The sequence below is a fragment of the Schizosaccharomyces japonicus genome (genome assembly GCF_000149845.2).
Source record: "Schizosaccharomyces japonicus yFS275 unplaced genomic scaffold supercont5.2, whole genome shotgun sequence".
Classification (NCBI taxonomy): domain Eukaryota; kingdom Fungi; phylum Ascomycota; class Schizosaccharomycetes; order Schizosaccharomycetales; family Schizosaccharomycetaceae; genus Schizosaccharomyces; species Schizosaccharomyces japonicus.
Window position 1 is genome coordinate 2,832,361 of NW_011627861.1, and position 22,364 is coordinate 2,854,724.

The window sequence follows — 22,364 nt, forward strand, 5'->3', positions numbered from 1 at the left end:
TCCCACATTATATGAAAGCTGCAGCTCTTACTGACTAGTCTGTTTGTATTCATTTTATACAAAATACCCATGGTGATTCGGTTTCTACATGGTGTATATAGGATTAAATACAGTACTCTTTTATGGAAAACGGAATATACTCATCAGCTTGAAGAATGCTGTGGGCAAATTGCTATCTGCAAATGACATACATATAGAATTCTCCTGTTTTTTCTAGAGTCTTTCAATTATACAGCAACCAAGCCAACAAAAATTGTTACCACAGGCGTTGGTCATTCGGTTCAAAATATACATCCTTAGACTAAAAATCACTGAAAAAAAAACAGAACAACCTAAATGAGCTACTTATTACCCCATTTACACAGTGGTTGGTATGTTTTATACTGTTTTTGCTAGATTCAAATGTCTTTGTGGAAAAATATGCTGACTAGTTAGGCACGTTGATCAAGCTATACTGTCGGGTAAGCTTTAATTCTCTTTCACAATTTTCAGCTGCATTTAGTCGTGTAAACATAACTGACATTGATTTAGAACAGGAAAGACTGGTTGTTATTCGATTTGGACGTGATCATGTACGGACGTTCTGATTTTCTGATTGCTAGATGCTAATCATTTTAAGGATGAGGAATGTATGAAACAAGACGAGGTTTTGTATAAAGTCGCTGAAAAGGTGTCTAATTTTGCTGTCATTTATTTGGTTGACATTGATGAAGTACCCGATTTTAATAAGGTATAGGGCATTTGGTATTGACAAACAAATTAATCTAACGTAATTAGATGTATGAACTTTATGACCGCACAACAATCATGTTTTTCTATCGCAATAAGCACATGATGGTTGACCTGGGTACTGGTAACAATAACAAAATTAATTGGGCTCTGGAAGATAAGCAGGAGCTTATCGATATCATAGAGACAGTCTACAGGGGTGCCCGTAAAGGAAAAGGTCTTGTTATTTCTCCTAAGGATTACTCGACTCGACACCGTTACTAGATACACAATCAAGCCCGAAATATACCTACTATACCTGACTTGTGCGCTCGAGCGATTACAACTGTACATACAACACATTAACGTCTTAAAGCTTTTTTGCGTCCTCATCAAATGCTTTATGAGCTCTACAATGTATTGATATTTAAAAATGGGTATTTAAGGAAATAATAAATAATAATAAAGGTTAGTAAATCCAATCAAGAGTGAAATTGTAATAAAAGACGTAAACGAAAATGAAACAATTCGCCGGAGTATGTTTATAATAATTTATATCTTCTTAACCTGCGGTTGCCTTCCATCCAAAAGTCCATTCAGTATAGCGTCGAGCGTGACGAAGACTATATGGGTATTGAGTGTTTGATTCTGGATTACGCGAAAGATCTTTTTTGCCGCGACATCCGGTGTATACCCTGGAAACATTGACGCAAGCATAAAACTGGCTTCGGCCTTAAGCTGAAATTTATCCGCGTAAGATGCGTTCCCTTCACCTTCGCCATCAGAATTATTGGTTTTACTCAAACCCGACGGGGAGCAAATCTTCTTTCGAACTTTCTGAAGCCATTCCAAAAGACGTTCTGGACGTATCGATTGATAAATCCTTTCTCGAACCTTTTTTTCAAGAGTGCCCCCAAATAACTGTTCCAACATAAGCATACAAGTTTTCATTGGCATCCACTGCGTTTTCGTGGGATCGTTCAGACCAAAAAGTTCCACGAAAAACTCACAAATGTACCGAGCAAATGGAGAACTGGATTCCTCGGATGCCGCTGATGACGCACTGGACATATCAAAGCCCAAAACCTCGAACATCGCTTTCCACCGTATTTTAATGTCCTTAGTATCGTGCAGCTTCGGAACTGTAAGATTCTGCTGTGATAGAAACACACGAAATGTCTTTCCATCACAAACCTCAGCAATTTCAAGGATGCTTCGCAAATATTGTTCCAAAGCCTTCCGACGAAATTCAAGAGTTTGCGTAGATAGAGGGGAGGAAATGATAGTTTTTTGGGGAAATTTCAACAAGCCGACCTGCGGACACTCCCTTTTCAGTTGCTTATGCAGCTCATTAAATTCACGATAACGTCGAGCAACAACCCAGCCTGATGACACATCGCCATTCTCTATTCGTTCAACTCGCATGACATATACCGCAAACTCGTTCCCATCGTCATCTCTTGATTGCTTGTAGTTGTCGATAGTAATACGAGTGCGGTTATATAATTTGCTATCTTCTTCTTGCGAGAGATATTGAGCCCGTTGACGTTCCTTTCTGTGGATAATTTGCTCTAACGATCGATAACCCTTGGAAAGTATTTCTTGTTGCTTCACGTCAGCCGTTATTTCGGCCTTGTTTAGAAGTGTCTTTAGTACACGGAATTGTTCTCGTAATTCCTGTAAATCTGTGTCCAGGGCTTCAATAGATTCTGAGATTTGTAAATCACCAGGAGGTGCATACATGACTTCCTCTTCATCTGAGAAAGGTGCCTCATCATCGTCCTCAGGACCAATGTTGGTTGGTTGCTTATTTAGTAAGCTTTGAACGCTGACACTTTGGGAGGGCCAGGACTGCAGGGACTTTGAGCTACTCGAAACGCTGTGTATCGAAGTTTGGTGAGAACACAACTGAATTGGAGTCACAGGATTAGGATGAAACGAAGACTTATGTTCCGAAACAACATCTTGTGCAAGAAAGCGATAATAAATTTCACTGTTCTTAAATTCATTGAAGTAATCTCGCTCCATCGTTATATAAACGGCATTCTGAATCATCAACATAGCATTTCTCGCTTCAACCCATTTATCATTAGGCAAATTATTAACAGGACAATTTATAAATAGTCGAATAGGTTCAGAAAGTGCTTTTGGAATATTAAGATGACCCAGTTTTTCATCAGTAAAGTATTTTTCGTATATAGTAGCAAAATCATCGTGGTCAGACGCGATGTCTGAAAATGGTGCCAGCACATACGCATTCAATGGATCATCCTGCGATGTTTTTAGTCCTTCTATCACAAGCCAAAAATGAACAAGCTGGGACTGATTTTTGCTTTCCATAAATTCAATGAAACACGATACGCCTGCTGGATCATTTAGAACATTCATTAAAGAATGTATTTGTTCAGATAAAGTGGATATCTTCTGTTGAATGGGAGCACCAGAAAGTGTCGTAATACGCTTCTCAACGGCGCGAACAGCGAGCTTAAGCCGCTCACAGTATTGAGTAAGTTCAGAACTAAAGGGGATACTTTGGTCAAGTTGCTTCATTTGTACCAGCAGTTCCGTACGTAATCTTCGAGCATCAGAAATGTTAGATATGCGCTTAATCTCCCGGATGTACTGATCAAAGGCGTGTTGAGTGTCTTTTAAGCCAAGTTTATGCTGTCCAACTTGAGAATGCGTGGACATTTTCCGAATAGCATGTTTCAGTCGCCGAATTTTGCGACGTCTTTGCAAAATAGTACCGCTAGCACGTATAATTAACAGATTAAAAAAGTCGGGATTAGAAAAGTGAGCTACAAGCGGTAGCATAATTTTGCCTACTATTAGTTCAATAGCAAATGTGAGTGCCAATGGGCTTAGATTTGAGTACTCTGGAAGAAGTATAGATAACATAGAATTTATCCATTGACGGAGATATTTCTTTTGGGCAACAATCGGATTACCCGATAATGAGACTGCTTGATGAAGACGACCATGGTTGTATCTAGCTGCAACTTTACGAGAAAGCTCCAGGGGATCAGTAAACGAGACTGCTTTCCGGCCAACAACGAGTTCCTCTGCCTCGACGTACAGTCGTAAATGATCCGTTAACAAAGGCAACCAATGCCGGACCAGCAAGTCAGCTGGGTCCACCGTACTCAGTCGATTTATGACATTTGAAAGCAAGTCTCTAATCATCTCCTCCACTATATTAGAAATAGCCTTTTCGGGCATCAGTTGCATGGACCAAGAGGAAACGAATTTTTGAATAAGCATTGCTAAAATAAGATCCATTTCGTCTGAAGCCTCGGGAGACATTTCGAATAGCGGAGACCGGATTAGGGTATTCAGTTGTTTGAGCTCAGTACCCTCTCTTTTAAAGACATCGCTTCTAGTACACAGTGGAGGCATTGTTCGAATAGTATGGTCGATAGAGTTCGGGAAAAAGCAAAAATATTGCCAAACAAGCCATGCTGCGAGCCATGCACATACTACTTTACTTAAAAAGGGTGTAGCAATCCAAAAATATACAAAACCAAGGCTTAAACCGAGGTAAAGAAGCAGTTTTCGATGCATCTCCTATAAAAGAAATGTGACAGACCTCATCAATGGGGAAACAAGTGTAATTCTCGTATTAAGAAGGATAATGGCCGATATGAACGAAAGCAAGGATGAACTGACAATCAAAATAAATTCCACAATAGCACACCTTCGGGAAGCAGGGGGAATCACAAGTTTAAGAGAAGTGTTTCCCTGTTATGTGTTTAATTCAAATGTTCTTTTAGGAAAAACCCATGCATACCTGGATGGTTGAGTCCAGGTGGATAATTCACGCGGATACCAAGTACAACATAAACGTAGCTGTTACAGCTAAGAAACACTACAAATTTCATACATGCAAAATGTTAAAAGAGCACTCAGATGCTAGCATTTGGGTAAAAAAGGCCAGTTACACGCCCCTACGGTTGAACAATGAGGAGAGAAAAACTCTTGAGATTTTGGAAGCAGCGTATGTCGAAAAATCATTAATGTCGAACAGAATTAACGCTAAATATAGTCTAAATGTGATTGAATATACGGACCATGTTGATATTCTAACATACTCATCTCGGTCGCGAATTATTGTAAAACATTTATCCGAAATGTGCAGCATTCTCAGTGGTCTCGTCGTTGCGATGGATATTAAGCTTGGCTGCAAACTTTTCGATGATAAAGATCATTTTGCAAATGCGGATTTTTTTAAACGGGTGTTTGAAATTGGCAGACGCTATAAAATCATGAATCCTGGGAAAATGCGAACAACTTACGGCGCCATGATGTACATGTGCCAAGACTCAATGCTCCCTGAAGTTCGCTCTCAGATGAAATTTGACTTTTACGCTCCAATACGAACTGTTTACACAGCATTGAAGGAAATCGAATGTCTTGAGTTGCTAGATGATACTCAATTACCACAAGCATTGACACAAATTCCAACCGATATAAAGAAAGAACATCGTTTAGAGCTATTGGGACAGAGAAATCAGGCAGTGAAAGAGCTGATAGCTAAATTTGATAATAACGACAAAGATCGTGCAGCTACCATTGAACGTTGCCTGGCCTCTCTGGCTGACCATGAAGCTTTTCTTGTCGCAAATAGAAATCCAGTCGAACAGATGCGAGACTATTTGCACCAGTTTTTTTCCCCTGAAGATTCCTCAAAAACTGGTAGTCTAAAAATTGGTTTCATGAGCGGTGCTCGATTAAATCATAGTCACAAGACACAATTTTATTATGTGGACCAAAGCTTGCTGTTTTGGACGCGGATGATGGATCAAACGTTTGACCTTTGGCTTCAAAGTGATGCCGATCTACTCAATAATAATGGACGTTATCACATCTCCGACACTGGACAAGGTTTGAACCGGGTTCAGCAATGTCCTCACATTCAGCGGTTAATCCACTCGATTTTAAGTGCGTCCCAAAATGAGTCCTCTGTGAGCTGGATAGGCAGCTCGGTTGTTCATCTGGGAGATAGAGCTGTCCCCAACGCATTGATGTTTATTGACAAGTACAGACAAGTTCCCCATATCCTCACACCTTTGGTTCAGGTAATGAAACAATTGGAAAGCCTAAAGGATCCATTCCTGGTTCAGTATATTGATGACGAATATGGTGGTGTTCATGGTCTGCAGAAAACACTTTTATTGGATTTCTTTAAACATGGTTTTGATGGTCGTGGAGCCGATAACTACTACGACGCGGGTAGCTGTATTGATGGTCGTCTTACAAGTGCATGGAACTGGACGAATGAAATCTCCAAGAAAAAGTATTACAGAGTATTGCTTATGTCTGGCTTCTTAAATTTTGAGGGAATCTGAAGTGATTACACGGCCGAACACATTCATCCGTTAACTTCTTTTTCTACGCTGATATTAGAATTATGATTTAGATTTGGATCCTGAGAAAAAACGGTGCATAAATTTGCAATCGTATAGACAAAAAAGAAAAGTGGCGTATTTACTAAATAGTTTACTGAAAAGTTTAAACAGTTTTGTTGCTGCACGAGGTCGTACCGAGAAATCATGAGGGTAAGGTATTGTCTTGAATCGAATAGCATGGTACAGACTACTGCTGAATTTCTCTTTCCAACTTTGTTTACTTTTACATTAAAAGATACTTTGTTGAAAGCTATTAGTGCAGCCGTTCGAAAATGATAGATATTTTTAAGTTTTGAAGATATTTGTGTACGGAATTCGGCTTGTCATTTACAAATAAAAAGAAGTAACTTAATGGCTAGTGGACCTAAAAAATATACATTAGCACATAACTGAATCAACCAAAATTCACTCGTAATTAAAAAGTTTTTAACATAGAAAATATGACAAATGAAAAGTATTAAAACAATTGATAACAGTTGAATTGTCTGGCTTGGCAAGAGCGGTGGCATTAGCAGACGAACGACTCAGAATTGTTATTGTTAGTAGTTGACAATTCGTCATTTTCATCAACATAACAACGTTAAGATCGTCAATTGTTGATCCATTCATATTATTTCACTGATCAAAATTATACAAGAAGCACTGGGGCTTGGGATTCGGAAGAGGCACATGAATAACTATCTATTTAATGACAGGAATAATGTCTTTTAAGAAAATATGAACAGATGTTGGTTTAACAAGTGAATTATGAAACGAAGAAACGGAAAGTTAAGTAGCTTGAAATTACAGACTTGTTGAACTAACTAAAAAATTACACTTTGCAGTCAAGCATTTCGTATGTGAGGGAACAGCCATTTTGCAATGAACCGCCAACAATGAGCTTCGTAACCCTACAAACGAATATGGATTGGATACTTTGTTTGTTGTCCGTGGTATTAAGGTCACAATAGAGTAAATACTACTGTTGCCAGTATATGACTTCTAGGACTTATTCTGTGCATAAAGATGATTATTGTGTTTTACGTGTTGCGCGTTTTAATATATTATGCAACTTGAATTGCATCTTCATAGTGGTGACAAAGATTGGTGTTAGTGCGTTTGTGTCACAATAGATCTTTACAAACTCACCACCAAGAGTTGCAGACCTTATCCTTGACAAAGTTTATCTAAACGAAGAATGTTTATATTATGTATCGTAAAAACGGTTATGGTAGTTTAAGGAAACACAATTAGACGGTCAATCGTCTTCTGAAAGTTGACTCGGAACTGAAATACAGTTGATTTAGTACTACAATTGAATTTTATATAGAAACTATTACTTTTATAAATTAGACTAAATTTCTGCACAACTGTCTCGGTAATAAAGAAACTTATCACTACTGAAAGGGAGAGTCTTGACTATATCAATAATGTTTGGGAACACCCTTGACATCATACATTTCATTCAGAAAAGCTCAAGTACATTATGAAGCATATTGAAGTACATATAGATAGTATTTCGACTTGAATTAATAATTAGCAATATAACATTGAAAGAGCCATCCCACAGGAGAAATTGAAAAAATGTGTCATAATTGCTAGTTCCTAAAGGATCACAGAAAAAGAAATACGGGCAAAGCATAAACTAAGCTTTACATGATATGCATGATACTATCCCAAGATGGTCATAGATAGTGTCAAGTACTAAAAAACATTCGTCTTGCTTTTCTTATAAAGCACACTTTTGGATGTAACTTGGCTCCAGCAAATGATTTTGCTAAATGATCAGGAAAGTTGTGCAATGGAACAGTAATCGTTGAAGCCTTCTATTTAGGCATGCCCCTTTGATGCTTAGGTAGTCAGTGAGTGTGATGAACTGCTACTTCCTATTTACTGCTTACTAATGGAAACGTCAAGACTAGTATCTCCCTTAAATACCCAAAACTCTAGAGAAATTATCAGAGACTTAAAACTTCTTTGCATAAAGACCTCTCAATTGCTAACGCTTACACCGCTTCTCTTATCAATTTAAATATTTTCTTTTGCTAGCAATCAAAAGAATTATCTCAAGTCTTTGATGCAAACTTTTCTTTCTGTGTCTTCGAACTTTCTTTCATGTCGTCTTAAACCAACAGCAATTGTAATATGTATATCGCTAATTAGACTTCCTTAGTTCTTAAGTGAGCGCTGTTTTACTGTAGAATACAAGAATTCAAAAACTGTGCAATTGATGATTTCTAGATTTATGGAGTTCCGTATTATATATTAATGTCATTAATGTTCGTTAGATCCTCTCAATGCGTTAGCGCAATCTTTACAATGTTAATTATTTATAACAATTGAAAGGGTTATTACGTTCACATTAAGCTCGAGGGTATAATTGTTTTCATATTGATAATTTCAAGAGATTAGCAATGTATTCTGTAAACGTTAAGCTCTGAAGTAAAAGTCAATGTGTCAAGATAATAAGCTCCTCAAAGTTTTGTCAATCGGACTGGAACGCAATATGTGTATGAATAACAATACTGAACTGTTTACGGAATCATCAACACGACCAAACCAAATACAGTAAATCAATGTCTCGAATGTTCTCACTTGGTGGTTTCTTCCTTATAATGTTATTAGTCTTTAGGAGGAATATATTTTCTACATGCATGTCTCAGTTGTATTAATCTTAATTTATCCATTGATACGAAGATATCACAAAATTATATTTTTGCAAGACACCGGTTGGGAGTGATGGAACATTAAATCATTTACTTGTACCAAGCTTTGTAGGATTTTGTTTGCCAACCGACTACTTATTTTTGTCAAACATAAAATGTAATAAATGTAGCACGTTCATCATCGTTTATAGTTGAGATGCGTAATTCAAGGATAGTTCTCATGATCACATATTGCATTTTAACTAGGTTTATTTGCGAATTCGATTAAAGGCATACAGAAATAGGATATATGTTACACCCACTTGTATCAGTAAATGGGATAGTTTGAAACTTAAAGACTAATTGTTATGACTCCAATGCAGGTAATGACAGTGACAACTATAACGGGATGCTACTTTCGTTCTTATATGGGCATGCATATTCTCTTATTCTTTGTACTTTCCCTCTTTTTACGAAACGACGATAGCTGACCCACTACTAGTAAGCTTAAGTTTTACTTTTAATCGCAACTAAACAAACTAAACCCGTGTCCATCAATATAGTATTTGTTATCATTTTTTACAACTTCCTGCATCGCATAAGAAAGAAACCACCAACAAGAAAACGGAAACATACAAGCTAGTCGTCTGTTTCCATCTATCATTCCGGCCAACGCAGTCTTTGTCACGAAATAAATGAACGAATGCTAAGACCCATCTGCCATCAACCACTCACTTAATTGAAACCAGATTTGAAAGAGTTAAATAACTGCAGAAGTCTTGTTCAAGAGAATAGGCATAATTGACCGAATTCACAGTGTTTTTGCTTCCTTATCTTAAACATTGCAAATTATGTCATTCGACTTGGAAAACGAGGACACGCGTCTCTCATCCGAAACCGTTTCAATTTTGGGTACCGTAAATTCAAGTTCAGGATCATACGTCGAGTACGAAGTACATTATAAGGTATGCAAATCAATGAGCTTTCAATAGGAATCGTTTAAAAGGATATATTGAAATGTTGTCCCTTTTGCAGTTTTGCAAGTACGACGTAAAGAATATGCATATTAACGACAAAGGGACATTCTGTATGGAGAAGATATTCCGATTTTGTTTCTGTCCGAACGATTCTTTGCCGTATCTATCCTGTTTTAATCGTTCCGCCGATTCCGGAGAAACAGTCATTGTGTACGAGACATGAATTATGATTACTAGTACTAATGATTACGTGTAGTAAGCTACGCTAAGAAGCCTGTTACTGCAAAACGTGATACCAAGCTGTTACGACGTCGTTCAGTCTTACTGCAGTTATTCTTAGGGCAATGTTTAAAGCACCCCATACTATCGGCAGACGTTCTTTTTCAAAGCTTTCTGTCGCAGAATATCCCTTGGCATGCTATCCTCTCGGCCGAGAGTGCATCTTTGCAACACCCGCAAAAAGAAGCATTAAGGGTACCACCGTTGAAAACAGTGGACTCGGATCCCTATGCAGACATTCGTCCTATGATGCCACTGATTATGAGTGGTACTAGTGAGTATGTTCAGTCTGACTCAGTTTCTTCAATCACCAATGAAACAGGTAGTTCGTCTACCTCTTCACCCATGCCAAAATCCGGCTCAAATCCCTTAGATTCTGCTCCAGATTCTAAATCTTCAGATGGAATTGACTGTTCTGACCTAAAACAAACGGCAAGAGAGATCAAAACCCTGAAAAACTTGCTGCGAAATGATTTTGAGAAGGCTATTCAAAAGTTCTTGTCCAGCTTGAACAAACTTGAGAATTGCCTTTCTAAAACAGGCACACTCTTCCATTCAATGACATCCGTGCAAGAGATTCCATCTTCACATTTATATCATATCGTCGCAAATACGTTCGAAAGCAGTGGCTTGTTCACCACAAACTTGAATGAAGAACTGAGCATCTCGTTATATGAATACGTTGTGCAATCTGCGCAGCTCGCTGCATCCGCTGCAAATGTGTTTAAATACCGTGAACTGAAACTCAGGCAACGGGCGTTAATTCATGACTTATTAGTGCAAGAAGTGAATATCACTGAAGGCTCCGGCACCACCAACGTTCAAAGAAACAATGCCCATCGCCCGACGGCGTATCCACAACGTAGAAGTTCGTTATTTGGACGTTTGCAACATGCTTTTCACGACATTTTAGACACGGATTCCTCATTGCTTGGAAAGGTTCCTACACGTTTCACTCGTGGTGAACTGGAGCGAATGCTAGAGGCTGTGAATGAAGACTGTAAAGTCATCGATGCACAATTGGAGGATGAACTTACTTTCTACGAAGGGTGCCAAAAAGAACAGTGGGAAAAGATTGCTTCTGCTGTACAAGAAGGCTTATATCAATGGGCCACTACGAACTTGACCTGCTGGCAACGTACTCAAAGAGAACTTGATGACCTAACAGCAGAATTAAACCACGAGACAGATATTAATGCTGATGAGCAAGATTAAATTACTTGCTGTTATGACGAAGCGTATTATTAATTCCTATTTTTTTTTCTCCGTTTGTGTGAAAAACTTTAACTTTAATGGCTGATTTTGATGACCTTTTCCCTTATGCTCCGTTTCTCTATACACGTTCGAGCACTCATACACACATATTTTCTTTTTTTTCAAATAAATTACGTACAAATCCATACACATTTTCATTAACACCTCCTCAAATAACCTTTCACTAAAATCCATTTTTCCGTAACAAAACCTTGATTAATTTATACAAAAAATCCGAGCAATTGGCTAGAAGTGAAATTTATGAAAGCCGATACAGAAAGACATTCTCAAGCAGAACAAATGCAAGCACTGTGGCAGCAGATCTAACACACTGGCAGCGATTTTTTGTGAATTTAAGGCAGTTCAGGAAAATCTATCTCGTCAAAGACACTTTTCATCACTCCATGTTTTCTGCACAAGCTGTAGAAAACAAGAGAGACGGAGAGAGGAAAAATAAAACAAAAAGAGAAAGAAAGGACAGGGGGGAAATGTTTGGGAGAATGTGTAAGAATAAGTGAGAGTGTGCGCTGTGCGTGTGCATAAGAGAAAGAAGAAAATTTGAGTTTTGAATCAGTACGGGTAGCAGTGTTACGGAGCAAGATGACAAAAAAGTCTAATAGCAACTGTTCGTAAGAGATTTACGCTAACAGAGGCGTAAATGTAGCCCACGTACCAACACAGGGAACAACAAGAATGTTGACACCTCTATGATGAAACCATTCTAGGTGTCGGCTCACAAAGTCGTCAAGCCGTTTTTGAGACTATTAACAGTGATCCTTTACGAAAAAGCACGCTTCAAAAGGCACCAAGCACCAGCAGCACCAGCGATCATGGCACTACTTATACCCATAGCACGAACACCACGAGTGGACTTGAAAACAGCTCCTGTAATGGCACCAGCAGCAACGCTGTTGGTCCAATCATGTTTTCCACGCTTATAACCGATGAACGAGTTGATGCTGTTGTACATCATGGCCAGAATACCGGCTGAATTTCCAACAAAAGGACCACGACGAGTCACACTGTTGAGAATACCGTTCACACGCAATTTTTTCACCTGAAGATTCTCTGTCTTTTTTAATCCCTCCTTAAGTCCCCAAAGACCACCGACTGCCAAACCTCCAAGGTACATGGTACCGGTACCATAACATAAGTCATCCTGCCAACCACGGGAAGGAATTGCATGGGAATCACCAGGGAGATTGCTCAATGTGTCTTCCTCTATGTTTAAATAATCAAGCGAACCTCCCAAATTTGCCAGTGGATGCAGAACGGCCGGATCAAACTCTGTTCCAGACAAAAGCTCAGAGGCTGTCGCCTCATGCTCCCCATCCGGTTTTTGTTTCTCCTCTGATTTTCTCGTGAACAGCCAAGACATTCTCCAGACGACCGACTACTTCCCAAACGTCGTGTTTTTGGCAGAACACGGTGGTCAGAAAAGCGTGGTGGTGATAGCGATAAAATATGCGATGGAGGAGCCACGGGTCGACAACGATAACTAATACTCAGCTCACAGAAACATCAGCGATAATGGATAAGACTACAACGACCAGGACGTGCAGACGAATGATCGTTTCTTTTTGTTTTTCTTAGGTGTAATTTACAGTGAGAACGGTCACGTGAAATCTTAATGCTGATAGAGTTTTAATGCGACACCACTCGAAAGCCAGAAATGACACGGGAACAGACAGCTACTACCTACAGAAACAACTGTTTGGATACCAAAAAAGGGCTTTTATAAAGGTTATATGATACAAATTGACAGAGATGAGAAATACAGGTACGAAGGTAAAGTTACAGAAAAGAAAGAAGACGTCAAGTCTACTTAAGGAAGTACATGCGGAAAGCAATATAGGCGACAACCATTGCTCCGACGATTACCCACATGAAGGGGTTTCTACAACACGTTAGTTTCAATGAATAACACAGATAAAACCGAGCCCCGGTAGGCGTTCACAGGGATCGAATTGTACATACACATGCTGCTCAGAAGAATGGTGCTCACCACCCAAATTGGCAGAACCCTTAGGCAATTCAGGGCCACCTTCAACGCGCTTCAACTTGCCAACGAAGAGACCCTTCAGAATATCTTGGGCGTCCTCGGAGTGGCCAACATCTTCAAAGGAACCAGTAGCGTCACGACCTATTTGTCAGTACAAGATCAATTGAGAGAACGAACAGAGCAGAGACAAGAACACGTAGCAACTCAGGACATGAAAAAGGCGCACAGTTGTCCCGAAATTACGCACAAAAACGGCTACTTACCAGCAACATCAATGAGGACCTCCTCACCACCGGGGTGGGAATCAATAAACTTGGTAACGTCGTAAACATTGTCACGGATGACCATGTAAAGGTCATCCTTAGTGTTATGCTTCATAACTTCTTCAACGGTAATTTCCTTAGTCATCTTGGTTGAACCTAATGGCTGCCCGTCTAATTATACTGTACAGAAAGAAAAAGGTGGATATTGGCTAAAGGAAGGTTGTCGGTGGAAATAGTTACCTCCTCATTTGCGTTACCCCGCGCAACAGAATGGTACCACTTGAGCTTAATTCAGCAGTCACACCTCCGCGTCTGGGGTTACACCCCCAAAACAGAAGTTTCCGTTTCCCAAACAGAAGGAACAATACTCCACCATTTGCTTTGATGCTTGAGAACAAGCTTTACTTCCAAGTATTACAGCAATAAACTTAGTTGCTTGCCTTTGTCTTTATGTTTGGCCTGTTCAAACAAACTCCCGTTGCATTGGGAGGTTATCTGTGGAAGAATCCATGGCGATTATCGGCTTTAAGAAAATACCGGCACCGTAAACGTCTGCAAAATGTAGATGAGGTCGTCAGTACCGTAAGCGAAGCTTTAAACACGAATAATCAATCCTGTAAGCTTCTTCGTGTCATTGAAGAAGGTTTACCTCGGGAATCAGAAATGTCTCCTAAAGACAAATACTCGGTTTTTACCAAAACTACTAGAGGTAAGGGTATCCAAGGATGGCGCAAATCCATTCATAAAGTACCGAAATGGACAAAAATCACTCACCGGACAAACCCATTGGGTTTCTAAGAAACATGTTCCAACTGTATATTTCTGGCTCACCCACGTCTCTTGTAATTTTCATAGCACTAGCTCCCCCGCCTACGATAATCTCATGTCTTAATTACCCATTTCCTTTCTTTTCTTGTTACTCAATATAGCGACTCTATGCATAAGTTGAACCAGAACCCCTGCAGTTTGCTCTCTAAGCGGGTGGAGTTTCAACTGCGAAAATGTAAAAGAAAACCAAAATTACGAAACCGAAGAAACACATAGCCTTACCAAAGTCTGCAAACCTATTCCGTAAGCTCATAAAACAAAACATATGCAGCCGGGGATACAAGATCGTCTTCTGTGATCAGCTGTTGCGATGCATCTGTTGCAATGTGTTAGTAATATGTTGACTTAAAATTAAATGCTTGTTGAAACTTACCATCGAAATGATAAAACTTTTTAGAAACGAAGTCTTTTGCAAAAGCAGTATAATGACCGCTGCTCATGTAACCGTAATGATTATCCACAGCGTAAAGATTGTATTTTTTTGTGCAAGTTTCTGGTCTGAAAGAGTCCTTAGTCCCTGTTGACCATTCGTTCTGAGACCCTTCGGAGAGTTTCAAACCCTCAATTGGAAATGTTACAAGATCGTTTCTTTTTCCCCGTCTCCAAGACTTTCGACAAGAAAATCTATTTAAATGAATGACTAGTATTTTAGGAAGTTTCCAAATTTCCATGGTCTTCGTTGCTGGTCGAAAGTCTTTGCAGTTGGGACAGTACCACGCATCTTTAGCCGAAAGTTTTTCAGGCTTTGAGAATTCGCGCATGCAGTCATTTAGTGTTACTGTCTCCGTTGTTGATGGTTGCTGTTGTCCATAAATCCACATTTTTCCCCGAGCAAAACACTTATCCTTTAATGCTTCATCCCACTCAGCAACGAACACGGTGCCAGCATCGACATGAACAAGCTCTTCATCAAGCACAGTGAGTTTCTGCACTTCTGTTTCCGCCGTTTTTTCCCAAGCGTTGTTGCTCTTTAGACTTTGATAAGCCAATATCGAAAAATCATTGTTGCCAACTCCAACACCCGTTGTCGCATAGTAAGCAGAGATGATAGATTCACGAATTGTTTCTTGTTTGACCCAACCTATAGGCAATTGAATTTGAAGTGGCATACCAAATGCATCACGATACTGGTATGCACCGCAAATATCATCGCGTGCTGAAGCACTTATAACAGGTGCGTAAACAATGTCTCCACAACATTTCTGACCGTATAACACAATGTTGTCTGATTTTGAGATTGCCTTTCGGATTTTTTGGTGATCATAGTGAATTCGGTGGACTTTGCCCCAGTATATGTCACAACTGAGTAAAGTATCGACATATATAGACATTTCAGATAGCTTTGTGATTACCTCATTCTTCATATCGCTAATTGAAGCGTCCATGTCCAGCTCAAGAGTCAGAGCGACGGGCTTTTGATTAGGTGTATCGGGCATAAATGTTAAGCACTTTTTCCAACGTTTTTCACACGGTAAAGGTAGTGTAAGGTACATGAACGGATCAAAAACAATAGAGATTTGTTGGCATTGTTGGCATTTTAGGGTGCTCTTGTACATTCCTTGGAAGAGACTAACAACTATAGAGTCATTTCGTTTTTTGTAGGCCTCCCAGCATTGGTTGGCAACCTGTTCGACCTTTTGTTGATTATCTTCAAACAGATCTGGTCGCTCCACGTAAGGCTTCTTTCGAACTCGGTTTAAATCTTCGTGCAATCCATCCAAAAAGAAGGCGATAAACTCTTGCGAATCTTGTTGAGAAAACCCTAAGAAAGACGTGTTGAATTCGCCAATGATACGTTTAAACGAGCTGGGCGCAATAGCACTACCTGGTTTTTGTTGATTCATTTGCTTGACTAATGATGCATAAGACAGTGCAACTTTCCCATTCATGCCTAAAGGATTCGTATAATTCACATCCTTCTCATACTCATTCGTAATGAAATAACCAGTCAGCTCCCTTGTGTGAAACATACACTGGATGGCTGAATTCATGTAGCAAGTATTTCCCAAATTATACAGTCCACCAATTCCTACTAGGCCTTCACTCGTAGTTTGCTTTGGTAAAACCAAGTTCGTGGGCCAAATACCATCTGCACAGAGCAATTCAACCACTAATAGACCCCTATCGATATTCAGTTCATAGAGAGACATGGAATTCATGTCATCAGAGAGTAAAGTCATGAATCCTAGCTTCAGAAACTCATCGAGGCTGATAGTTGGCGGAATGGGATAGTTCTGATTTGCATACCAAAGACGAAATTTTCCTCGTTCCAGTTTCAGTAGATCAGAAACCGTTTCCTCCATTTCCTGAACAGTAGAGGCCTCGGAAAATCTAAACATTTGCGCTTCTAAGGTACCATCACGTATAGGAAAAGCTGAATACATACTGGCGGACTGAGTGTCTTCATTCAAAAGAATGGTTAATTGGAAATGCGGTGGATAAACATCCAGAAAGGGTTCCCTCTGTGATGGAGATCCAATGGAAAGCACATTTCTTTCCAGAGCTGGTCCTATAAGTCCAAACTCTGAAACAAGAGAAGCCCATAACTTTGGTGACACAATTGAATAGTCAATCATCTCTTCCAAACCAGACAACAAGGTATTGTCATCTGAAACTAATGGCCGTTGATCTATGGAACCGGGCCGAGTGGCATTTTCGGAAAGATAATCTTTTAGCGCTTCAAACCAATCATACTGAATTAAAAACGCTGTTTTCTCATCTTTCCAGTTGTTCAATTTCTCAATTGAATTAATGATCTCATCTGGGTCATTTTCAGTATCATAATCCTGCGGGAGCACCCAAGTTTTGTCGAATTCGTTTAAATTTGTTCGAGCAGCCGCGAGCTTCATAACGAAACCGCCAGCATCAATGTAACAATGTTTCTCGCCGAGTTTTCCTGGTAAAACGAGTGCCGTAGGCTACTTATACCAATCAATGCTTTTCCCACGTTTCACTAAGAAGTTTGTTGAGAACAGCTTTCCAACTGCCTCCCAACAACAATTTTAAAAATTCTGCTTGGAGACTTCGTACAGAGATTAAGATACTTACGAATTCGATCTGTTAATATTTTCAAGACTTACCGGGCACATTGTCAGCGGTTTATAAGGAATCTAATGTATTTTTGAGGCAATTTCTCTAGACATACAACCAATATATAACAACGAAAAAAATTGAAAGAATCAAAAGTTAGGAAGGTATACTGTTCTACTGCTGCAAGATCATTTATTATTTTTTTAACATGGCGGCCGAGCAAGCTAAAATCATTGAACAGCTCATGGGAAGCAATTTGAGCAACTTTTCCAGTCGTGGTCAAGTCCAATTTACGGATAGAAAGGTCTGTCGAAGCTTTCTTTGTGGAATTTGCCCTCATGATGTTTTCGTCAACACTAAGATGGATCTTGGTCCTTGTCCAAAAATTCACAGCGACAAATTAAAAGCAGATTATGAAGCAGCGAGTTACTCCCATGACTACGGATACGAATGGGATTATCTACAGGATTTAGAGCGTCATGTCACCGAATGTAACAAACGAATTGACATCGCTGAAGCCCGTCGCGAAAAAACTCGTGAAGAAATTGATCGTACAGATGCGTTAATGAAGGAGATTTTGCATTTGGACCATACCATCAGTGTTTTGATTGATGAAATTAAAGCACTGGCTAGCAAGGGTCGAGTAAATGAATCCATTCAAAGATTCACGGCTTATAACAAGGTTAAGCAAACAAAAAAAGAACTTGTTCAAGAAGTACTATCTATCAATGAGCTTCCTAGCCAGGCGAGTTCAACACATCAAAAGCTGCAAGTCTGTGACGTATGCAGCGCCTACTTGTCTCGTCTTGACAATGATCGTCGTCTGGCTGATCACTTTTCCGGTAAGATGCATCTTGGCTATGCTCAAATTCGGGATGCAGCAAAGGAACTTCGTCAGCTCTTGGAAAAACGCGAACTCGAAAAGAAAGGTGAGCTTACTGAAGAAGAAAAAGGGGATAGGCTCGAATTTCAAGAGGCTGTCAAAGCGACTTGACCAAGTCTTAATGAAGAGATTCTAAGGGAAATCTTTTTAAGGAGAATAGCCTTGATTTCTTCCCTCAATGACCTTCAATCCAGCTACTTTCCAGACCTCGACATGTCATTCGTTCATCAACCTCATCTAGACAACAGCATCACTCTCCTTTCTCTCTTTTTATGAGTTTTGTTTTTGTTGAATATCCCTCGGCAAACCCGCGGCACAAATTCACCACCAAAAATATCGTCTACCTCAACGCGACCATGAGTACGTGAGTGCATGGAAGGGAAAATGAGTCAGGCGTGCAAAACGACTTATTCGTCGCGGTTACGAACTGGAAATACAGCGCTCTTTAGAAAAGCTCTTCCCGCTTCCACAAGATCTCACACTTCTTACAGTGGGCGTAATTCACTGCGAAATGTTCCTGTGGTGAATTACGCAGCTTTCGAACAGGGTGAAGATTTCGAAACTCGGGAAACTCCAAAACAAAGACCAGAGGAAAAAGTTGTAGTCGATGAACGAGGTTTTCCCGTACAACGACCAAAAATTGAACTTGTCCAAGTCAAACCTGCAACAAAAACAAAACACACCTACGTCACCGATGAACAACTCTCTCGGGCTGCCGAAATAGAAGATATCTACATTCCTATTCGTTTGAACCTTGAGCATGAAGGTTTTAAAATTAAAGACTTTTTCTTATGGAACATGAATGAGCAAACGCTTTCGCCAGATACATTTGCACTCATTTTATGCACAGACTTAGATTTGCCTGTGAATACATTTGTTCCGCAAATAAGTTCTATCATACGAACACAGATTGAGGAGTATGCGCCGGTTGCTGAGGTTACAATGCCCAAGGAGCATGAGATGCTGGTCGTCTTTAATATTCAGGTACAACTGGCAAACCAAACGTTTAATGATAAAGTTGAATGGAACTTAACGAGTCAATCCACGCCCGAAGAGTTCAGTCTACAAACTTGCATGGACTTGGGTCTCCCCGGAGAGTTCTCGCCTGCTATCGCCACGGCAATTCATGAAAACTTACTAAAACTAAAGAAAGATGCCTGCGAGGGAATACTACCGGAGTTTGAGAACGATTCACTTCTCGGAAATGTCGCTGGGCCTCGGTATACACCAGACACATTGAGTGCTCTGTGGCAGCCTACACTCGAGGTGGTTCAACCTGCAGATGCAGAACGGAATGACGCTGCTCACGAAAACTTTGTTCGTCAGTGGCGCCGAGAAGCTTCCAAGTTTGGTGGAAATGCGGCTGATGTTTCAGCAGAACGGTGGAGAGCAGCAACAGCAGCGGCAGCAGCCTCCGGAGGCGCTGCCGCTGCTAGCAATACTGCTCTTCCTAGTAGTTCTGTCTCGGATGCCCAAACTTTACTCGATCAAGAGCGGGCGCGTTGGCGATGTCAGTGGTGCAACGTTCCTGGAACAGGAACGTTCTGCGTTCGTCGCGGACCTAAAGGCAACAAATCGCTGTGTAACGCATGCGGTGTCGCTTACGCAAAAAACGGAAAGCTTCCCTACTGGCGAAGTGGACTTTACACTTAAGCTATGCAGTGCCCCATTCACGCTTTTCTTTCCACAATATGCCCCTTCCTCTTTCATCAATCTACGTTATTCCTCAACTACTAATAGTGACAAAAAAATAAGAATGCAAAAGCTTCATCAACTTCATTAAAAGCATCCGGGCTTCCCTACTCATTGCTGGATGTTCTTCCACATGTCCCATTAGGGGTTCCATTCTCGTCTTCCGAGGAGAGTCGTTTTACAGTACGTGATTGAAGTTCGCTGATGGGTGTGGTATCCCAATCCGATCGCACGTTTGCTTCCGACATAGTTGCATCCTCTCGACTGGCATTCTCAGCAGGACTAATGGGATCGTCTGAATGATTCGTTGCTGCGGCATCATTTGGCTCTGTCGTGTTGGAATTATTAGATTGTGTCCTTATCGGAGCAGCAGAAAATGGTCGACCAGTGAAGGTTGCAAGCCGCAATACGCATTGTCGCGTGTTAAGCAAGTTATTATTTTTCCAAAAACTTCTTAACATGGTAAAAACAATCGCCTTTCTGTCCTCTATAAACTCTTCAAAAACTCTGATTGATCAAGTTCTTTCAGCCCACTTGATTGATTCAAGTAATAGGTATATCTCACAATTAAAAGTCCAAGCCTGTTTTTTTATGAATAGCCTCTAGGTTACAACATTCTTTTGCCTCATTATGAACGCATTGAGCCGACATGTATGGGCGATTTTGTTCGTTTTGCTGAACGCAACCACGCATTAGCATTACGACACAATTACTACTGATCAGCCTGGAGCAAGATGTGATGGTGGCCAGGAATGGGTAGAACAGAAATTGTAAACGAGTGTTTCAGGAGTAGGCAATAGCGAGTGACCTTTTAGTTGTAATGATATTGAATGAACAAAAGCGTACATGCGGGGGAGAGAGACGGAATATCATATGGTTAATTTTTTTGCATCACACTGCATTTACGGCATTAAGCCTAAGTAAGGCGCGACATGGGTCTAGCTGAGAAAACAAGAGCGATCACTGTCCACAAGTTTAGAATGGTAAGCGAACTTTAATGAGAGTTGAGTATAGTTGTTTCAACCAAACGACTATAAACATGATCCAAGAAGCAGAATCTTATGTTTCATGCATAACAGCATCTTCAACGTCAGGAATAGTGATAACGCCCTCGGCAACAAGTTTTGTTTCTAATGCACGTAAGAAACGTTCAGCTCCATTCTCATCAAGTATCTCATCCAACGAAAGTCCGCACTTTGCAATCAATGCACTTGCTTCTGGCAAGGTGACGGCATCCACAAGTGCAGCGATTGCCTTCAGAAACTCGGGATCTTGGGGGAGATTGTCAGGTCCCTTCTGTAGAAGGTCCTCCCGTGGATAATGAGGAAACAATTTTTCGCATACACGTGGGTGACTAATTACACGCCACAACTGATCATCAATGGGGAAAGAGACGTACTCAGCGGATGTGGTAGTAATCATGGAGGGCAATTCGTTCACAAGATCAATCAACGGACGACCCTCTTCAAGGTTTTCGCGAAGAGTTTCCTCATCCATGGCTCGATTACTGGCAGATTCCTCTGTCGGTGCTTCATGACGAGTGCTAGCAGCTGCACCAGACTCTGAACCTCCGAAGCTAAGATGAGGAAGGATGCCTTGATGCTCCGCCGTAGGGGAAAGTACATCCCAATTGAAGTCTTGAAGAGAATCTCCACGTCCAGTGGCACCAAACAGTTGCAGCAGTTGGTTTGTGGATGAAGAGTCATCGAATACATGTGAAGCATGACTGTCCGACTGATTACGGGCATTGATGGTACGGGCAACTGTAACAGGATCGGCAATAAGTTGATTAATTAACGAGACATCATGCTCATCTTTTTCAGTGTTCGTATCCTGAAGCCAATAAAAGTGAATTTGAGAGGAGGACTTAAATTTTAATGCATAGACACGACCCGTCGTGCACTGAGGAATTCTGACAAATTCTGCCTCATCGGGAAATATGATAAAATCCTGCTTGCGTTAACTACATGCTCGTCGAAGAAAAAAGAGTTCGAGATAAATGAAAGCATGTAACCAGCAACTTTAGTTCCAATAAACTCATTTCCTCCATTCTACAAAACATACATCTTCAACTTGTGTAGAGGTAGCACTTCTTGGTTTCCAGTAGAAATGTAATAATTCGTCAGATTCGAGTTGAAAGTAAAGGACACTGCACAAATAAACATTAGCAAATGAAAAAACCGCAATCCTCATTTCATACCCTTTACGATGATCTGCCTGAAGTACTTTCGTTCCTGGTTTGCGATTTAGTTTTCCTGCTTTGAGGGAAATCAATCCCAGTCTTCTTGTCTGGTTTTCATTCTGCCGAGATCTTCCAAATACTGTATCCATTTTCTTTTAATTGTAAGGGCCGTTAGGGAGGTTTGGTTAAGTAAACGTTTTACGAAAAAGTTCCCAAAGCTACGTTACCAATTATGCG

The 22,364-nt window shown here is 40.3% G+C and overlaps 12 protein-coding genes across 12 annotated transcripts; 6 read left to right on the forward strand and 6 right to left on the reverse strand.

The window, feature by feature from the left end:
• The first annotated feature begins 138 nt into the window (after positions 1–138).
• SJAG_04222 (U4/U6 X U5 tri-snRNP complex subunit Dim1) lies at positions 139–1,196 on the forward strand. Its single transcript, XM_002175305.2, has 5 exons — positions 139–371; positions 436–461; positions 532–572; positions 620–730; positions 778–1,196. The coding sequence occupies exons 1-5, from the start codon at positions 337–339 to the stop codon at positions 991–993; spliced, it is 429 nt and encodes a 142-aa protein (XP_002175341.1). The 5' UTR covers positions 139–336; the 3' UTR covers positions 994–1,196.
• On the reverse strand, positions 1,042–4,528 carry SJAG_04221 (sorting nexin Snx12). The gene has a single exon (XM_002175304.2). It carries the CDS (start codon positions 4,267–4,269, stop codon positions 1,261–1,263), a length of 3,009 nt encoding a protein of 1,002 aa, XP_002175340.1. The 5' UTR covers positions 4,270–4,528; the 3' UTR covers positions 1,042–1,260.
• On the forward strand, positions 4,488–6,551 carry SJAG_04220 (DUF2009 protein; the record flags this gene model as incomplete). The annotated part of the gene is made up of 2 exons (XM_002175303.2): positions 4,488–4,702; positions 4,751–6,551. 2 exons carry the CDS (start codon positions 4,488–4,490, stop codon positions 6,051–6,053), a joined length of 1,518 nt encoding a protein of 505 aa, XP_002175339.2. The 3' UTR covers positions 6,054–6,551.
• A 2,509-nt stretch (positions 6,552–9,060) lies between these two features.
• Positions 9,061–11,411, forward strand: SJAG_04219 (sorting nexin Atg20). Its single transcript, XM_002175302.2, has 3 exons — positions 9,061–9,702; positions 9,816–9,924; positions 9,971–11,411. The coding sequence occupies exons 1-3, from the start codon at positions 9,589–9,591 to the stop codon at positions 11,206–11,208; spliced, it is 1,461 nt and encodes a 486-aa protein (XP_002175338.1). The 5' UTR covers positions 9,061–9,588; the 3' UTR covers positions 11,209–11,411.
• Positions 11,355–12,853, reverse strand: SJAG_04218 (TIM23 translocase complex subunit Tim23). The gene has a single exon (XM_002175301.2). It carries the CDS (start codon positions 12,623–12,625, stop codon positions 12,026–12,028), a length of 600 nt encoding a protein of 199 aa, XP_002175337.1. The 5' UTR covers positions 12,626–12,853; the 3' UTR covers positions 11,355–12,025.
• Positions 12,854–12,958: 105 nt separating this feature from the next.
• SJAG_04217 (cytochrome b5) lies at positions 12,959–13,731 on the reverse strand. Its single transcript, XM_002175300.2, has 3 exons — positions 13,513–13,731; positions 13,225–13,390; positions 12,959–13,144 (listed from the first exon to the last, which is right to left on the reverse strand). Exons 1-3 carry the CDS (start codon positions 13,655–13,657, stop codon positions 13,069–13,071), a joined length of 387 nt encoding a protein of 128 aa, XP_002175336.1. The 5' UTR covers positions 13,658–13,731; the 3' UTR covers positions 12,959–13,068.
• Positions 13,732–13,833: 102 nt separating this feature from the next.
• SJAG_04216 (mitochondrial 54S ribosomal protein YmL31) lies at positions 13,834–14,799 on the forward strand. The gene has a single exon (XM_002175299.2). It carries the CDS (start codon positions 13,963–13,965, stop codon positions 14,308–14,310), a length of 348 nt encoding a protein of 115 aa, XP_002175335.1. The 5' UTR covers positions 13,834–13,962; the 3' UTR covers positions 14,311–14,799.
• SJAG_04215 (ubiquitin carboxy terminal hydrolase Ubp1) lies at positions 14,298–17,310 on the reverse strand. Its single transcript, XM_002175298.2, has 2 exons — positions 14,714–17,310; positions 14,298–14,656 (listed from the first exon to the last, which is right to left on the reverse strand). Exons 1-2 carry the CDS (start codon positions 17,187–17,189, stop codon positions 14,577–14,579), a joined length of 2,556 nt encoding a protein of 851 aa, XP_002175334.1. The 5' UTR covers positions 17,190–17,310; the 3' UTR covers positions 14,298–14,576.
• Positions 17,185–18,636, forward strand: SJAG_04214 (U1 snRNP-associated protein Usp106). The gene has a single exon (XM_002175297.2). The coding sequence runs from the start codon at positions 17,579–17,581 to the stop codon at positions 18,362–18,364; it is 786 nt and encodes a 261-aa protein (XP_002175333.1). The 5' UTR covers positions 17,185–17,578; the 3' UTR covers positions 18,365–18,636.
• On the forward strand, positions 18,570–20,798 carry SJAG_04213 (RSC complex subunit Sfh1). The gene has a single exon (XM_002175296.2). The coding sequence runs from the start codon at positions 18,626–18,628 to the stop codon at positions 19,904–19,906; it is 1,281 nt and encodes a 426-aa protein (XP_002175332.2). The 5' UTR covers positions 18,570–18,625; the 3' UTR covers positions 19,907–20,798.
• Positions 19,905–20,463, reverse strand: SJAG_04212 (hypothetical protein). The gene has a single exon (XM_002175295.2). It carries the CDS (start codon positions 20,404–20,406, stop codon positions 20,053–20,055), a length of 354 nt encoding a protein of 117 aa, XP_002175331.1. The 5' UTR covers positions 20,407–20,463; the 3' UTR covers positions 19,905–20,052.
• Positions 20,799–21,004: 206 nt separating the features above from the next.
• On the reverse strand, positions 21,005–22,276 carry SJAG_04211 (19S proteasome regulatory subunit; the record flags this gene model as incomplete). Its single annotated transcript, XM_002175294.1, has 3 exons — positions 21,005–21,895; positions 22,010–22,094; positions 22,146–22,276. 3 exons carry the CDS (start codon positions 22,274–22,276, stop codon positions 21,005–21,007), a joined length of 1,107 nt encoding a protein of 368 aa, XP_002175330.1.
• Between the last annotated feature and the right edge of the window lie 88 nt (positions 22,277–22,364).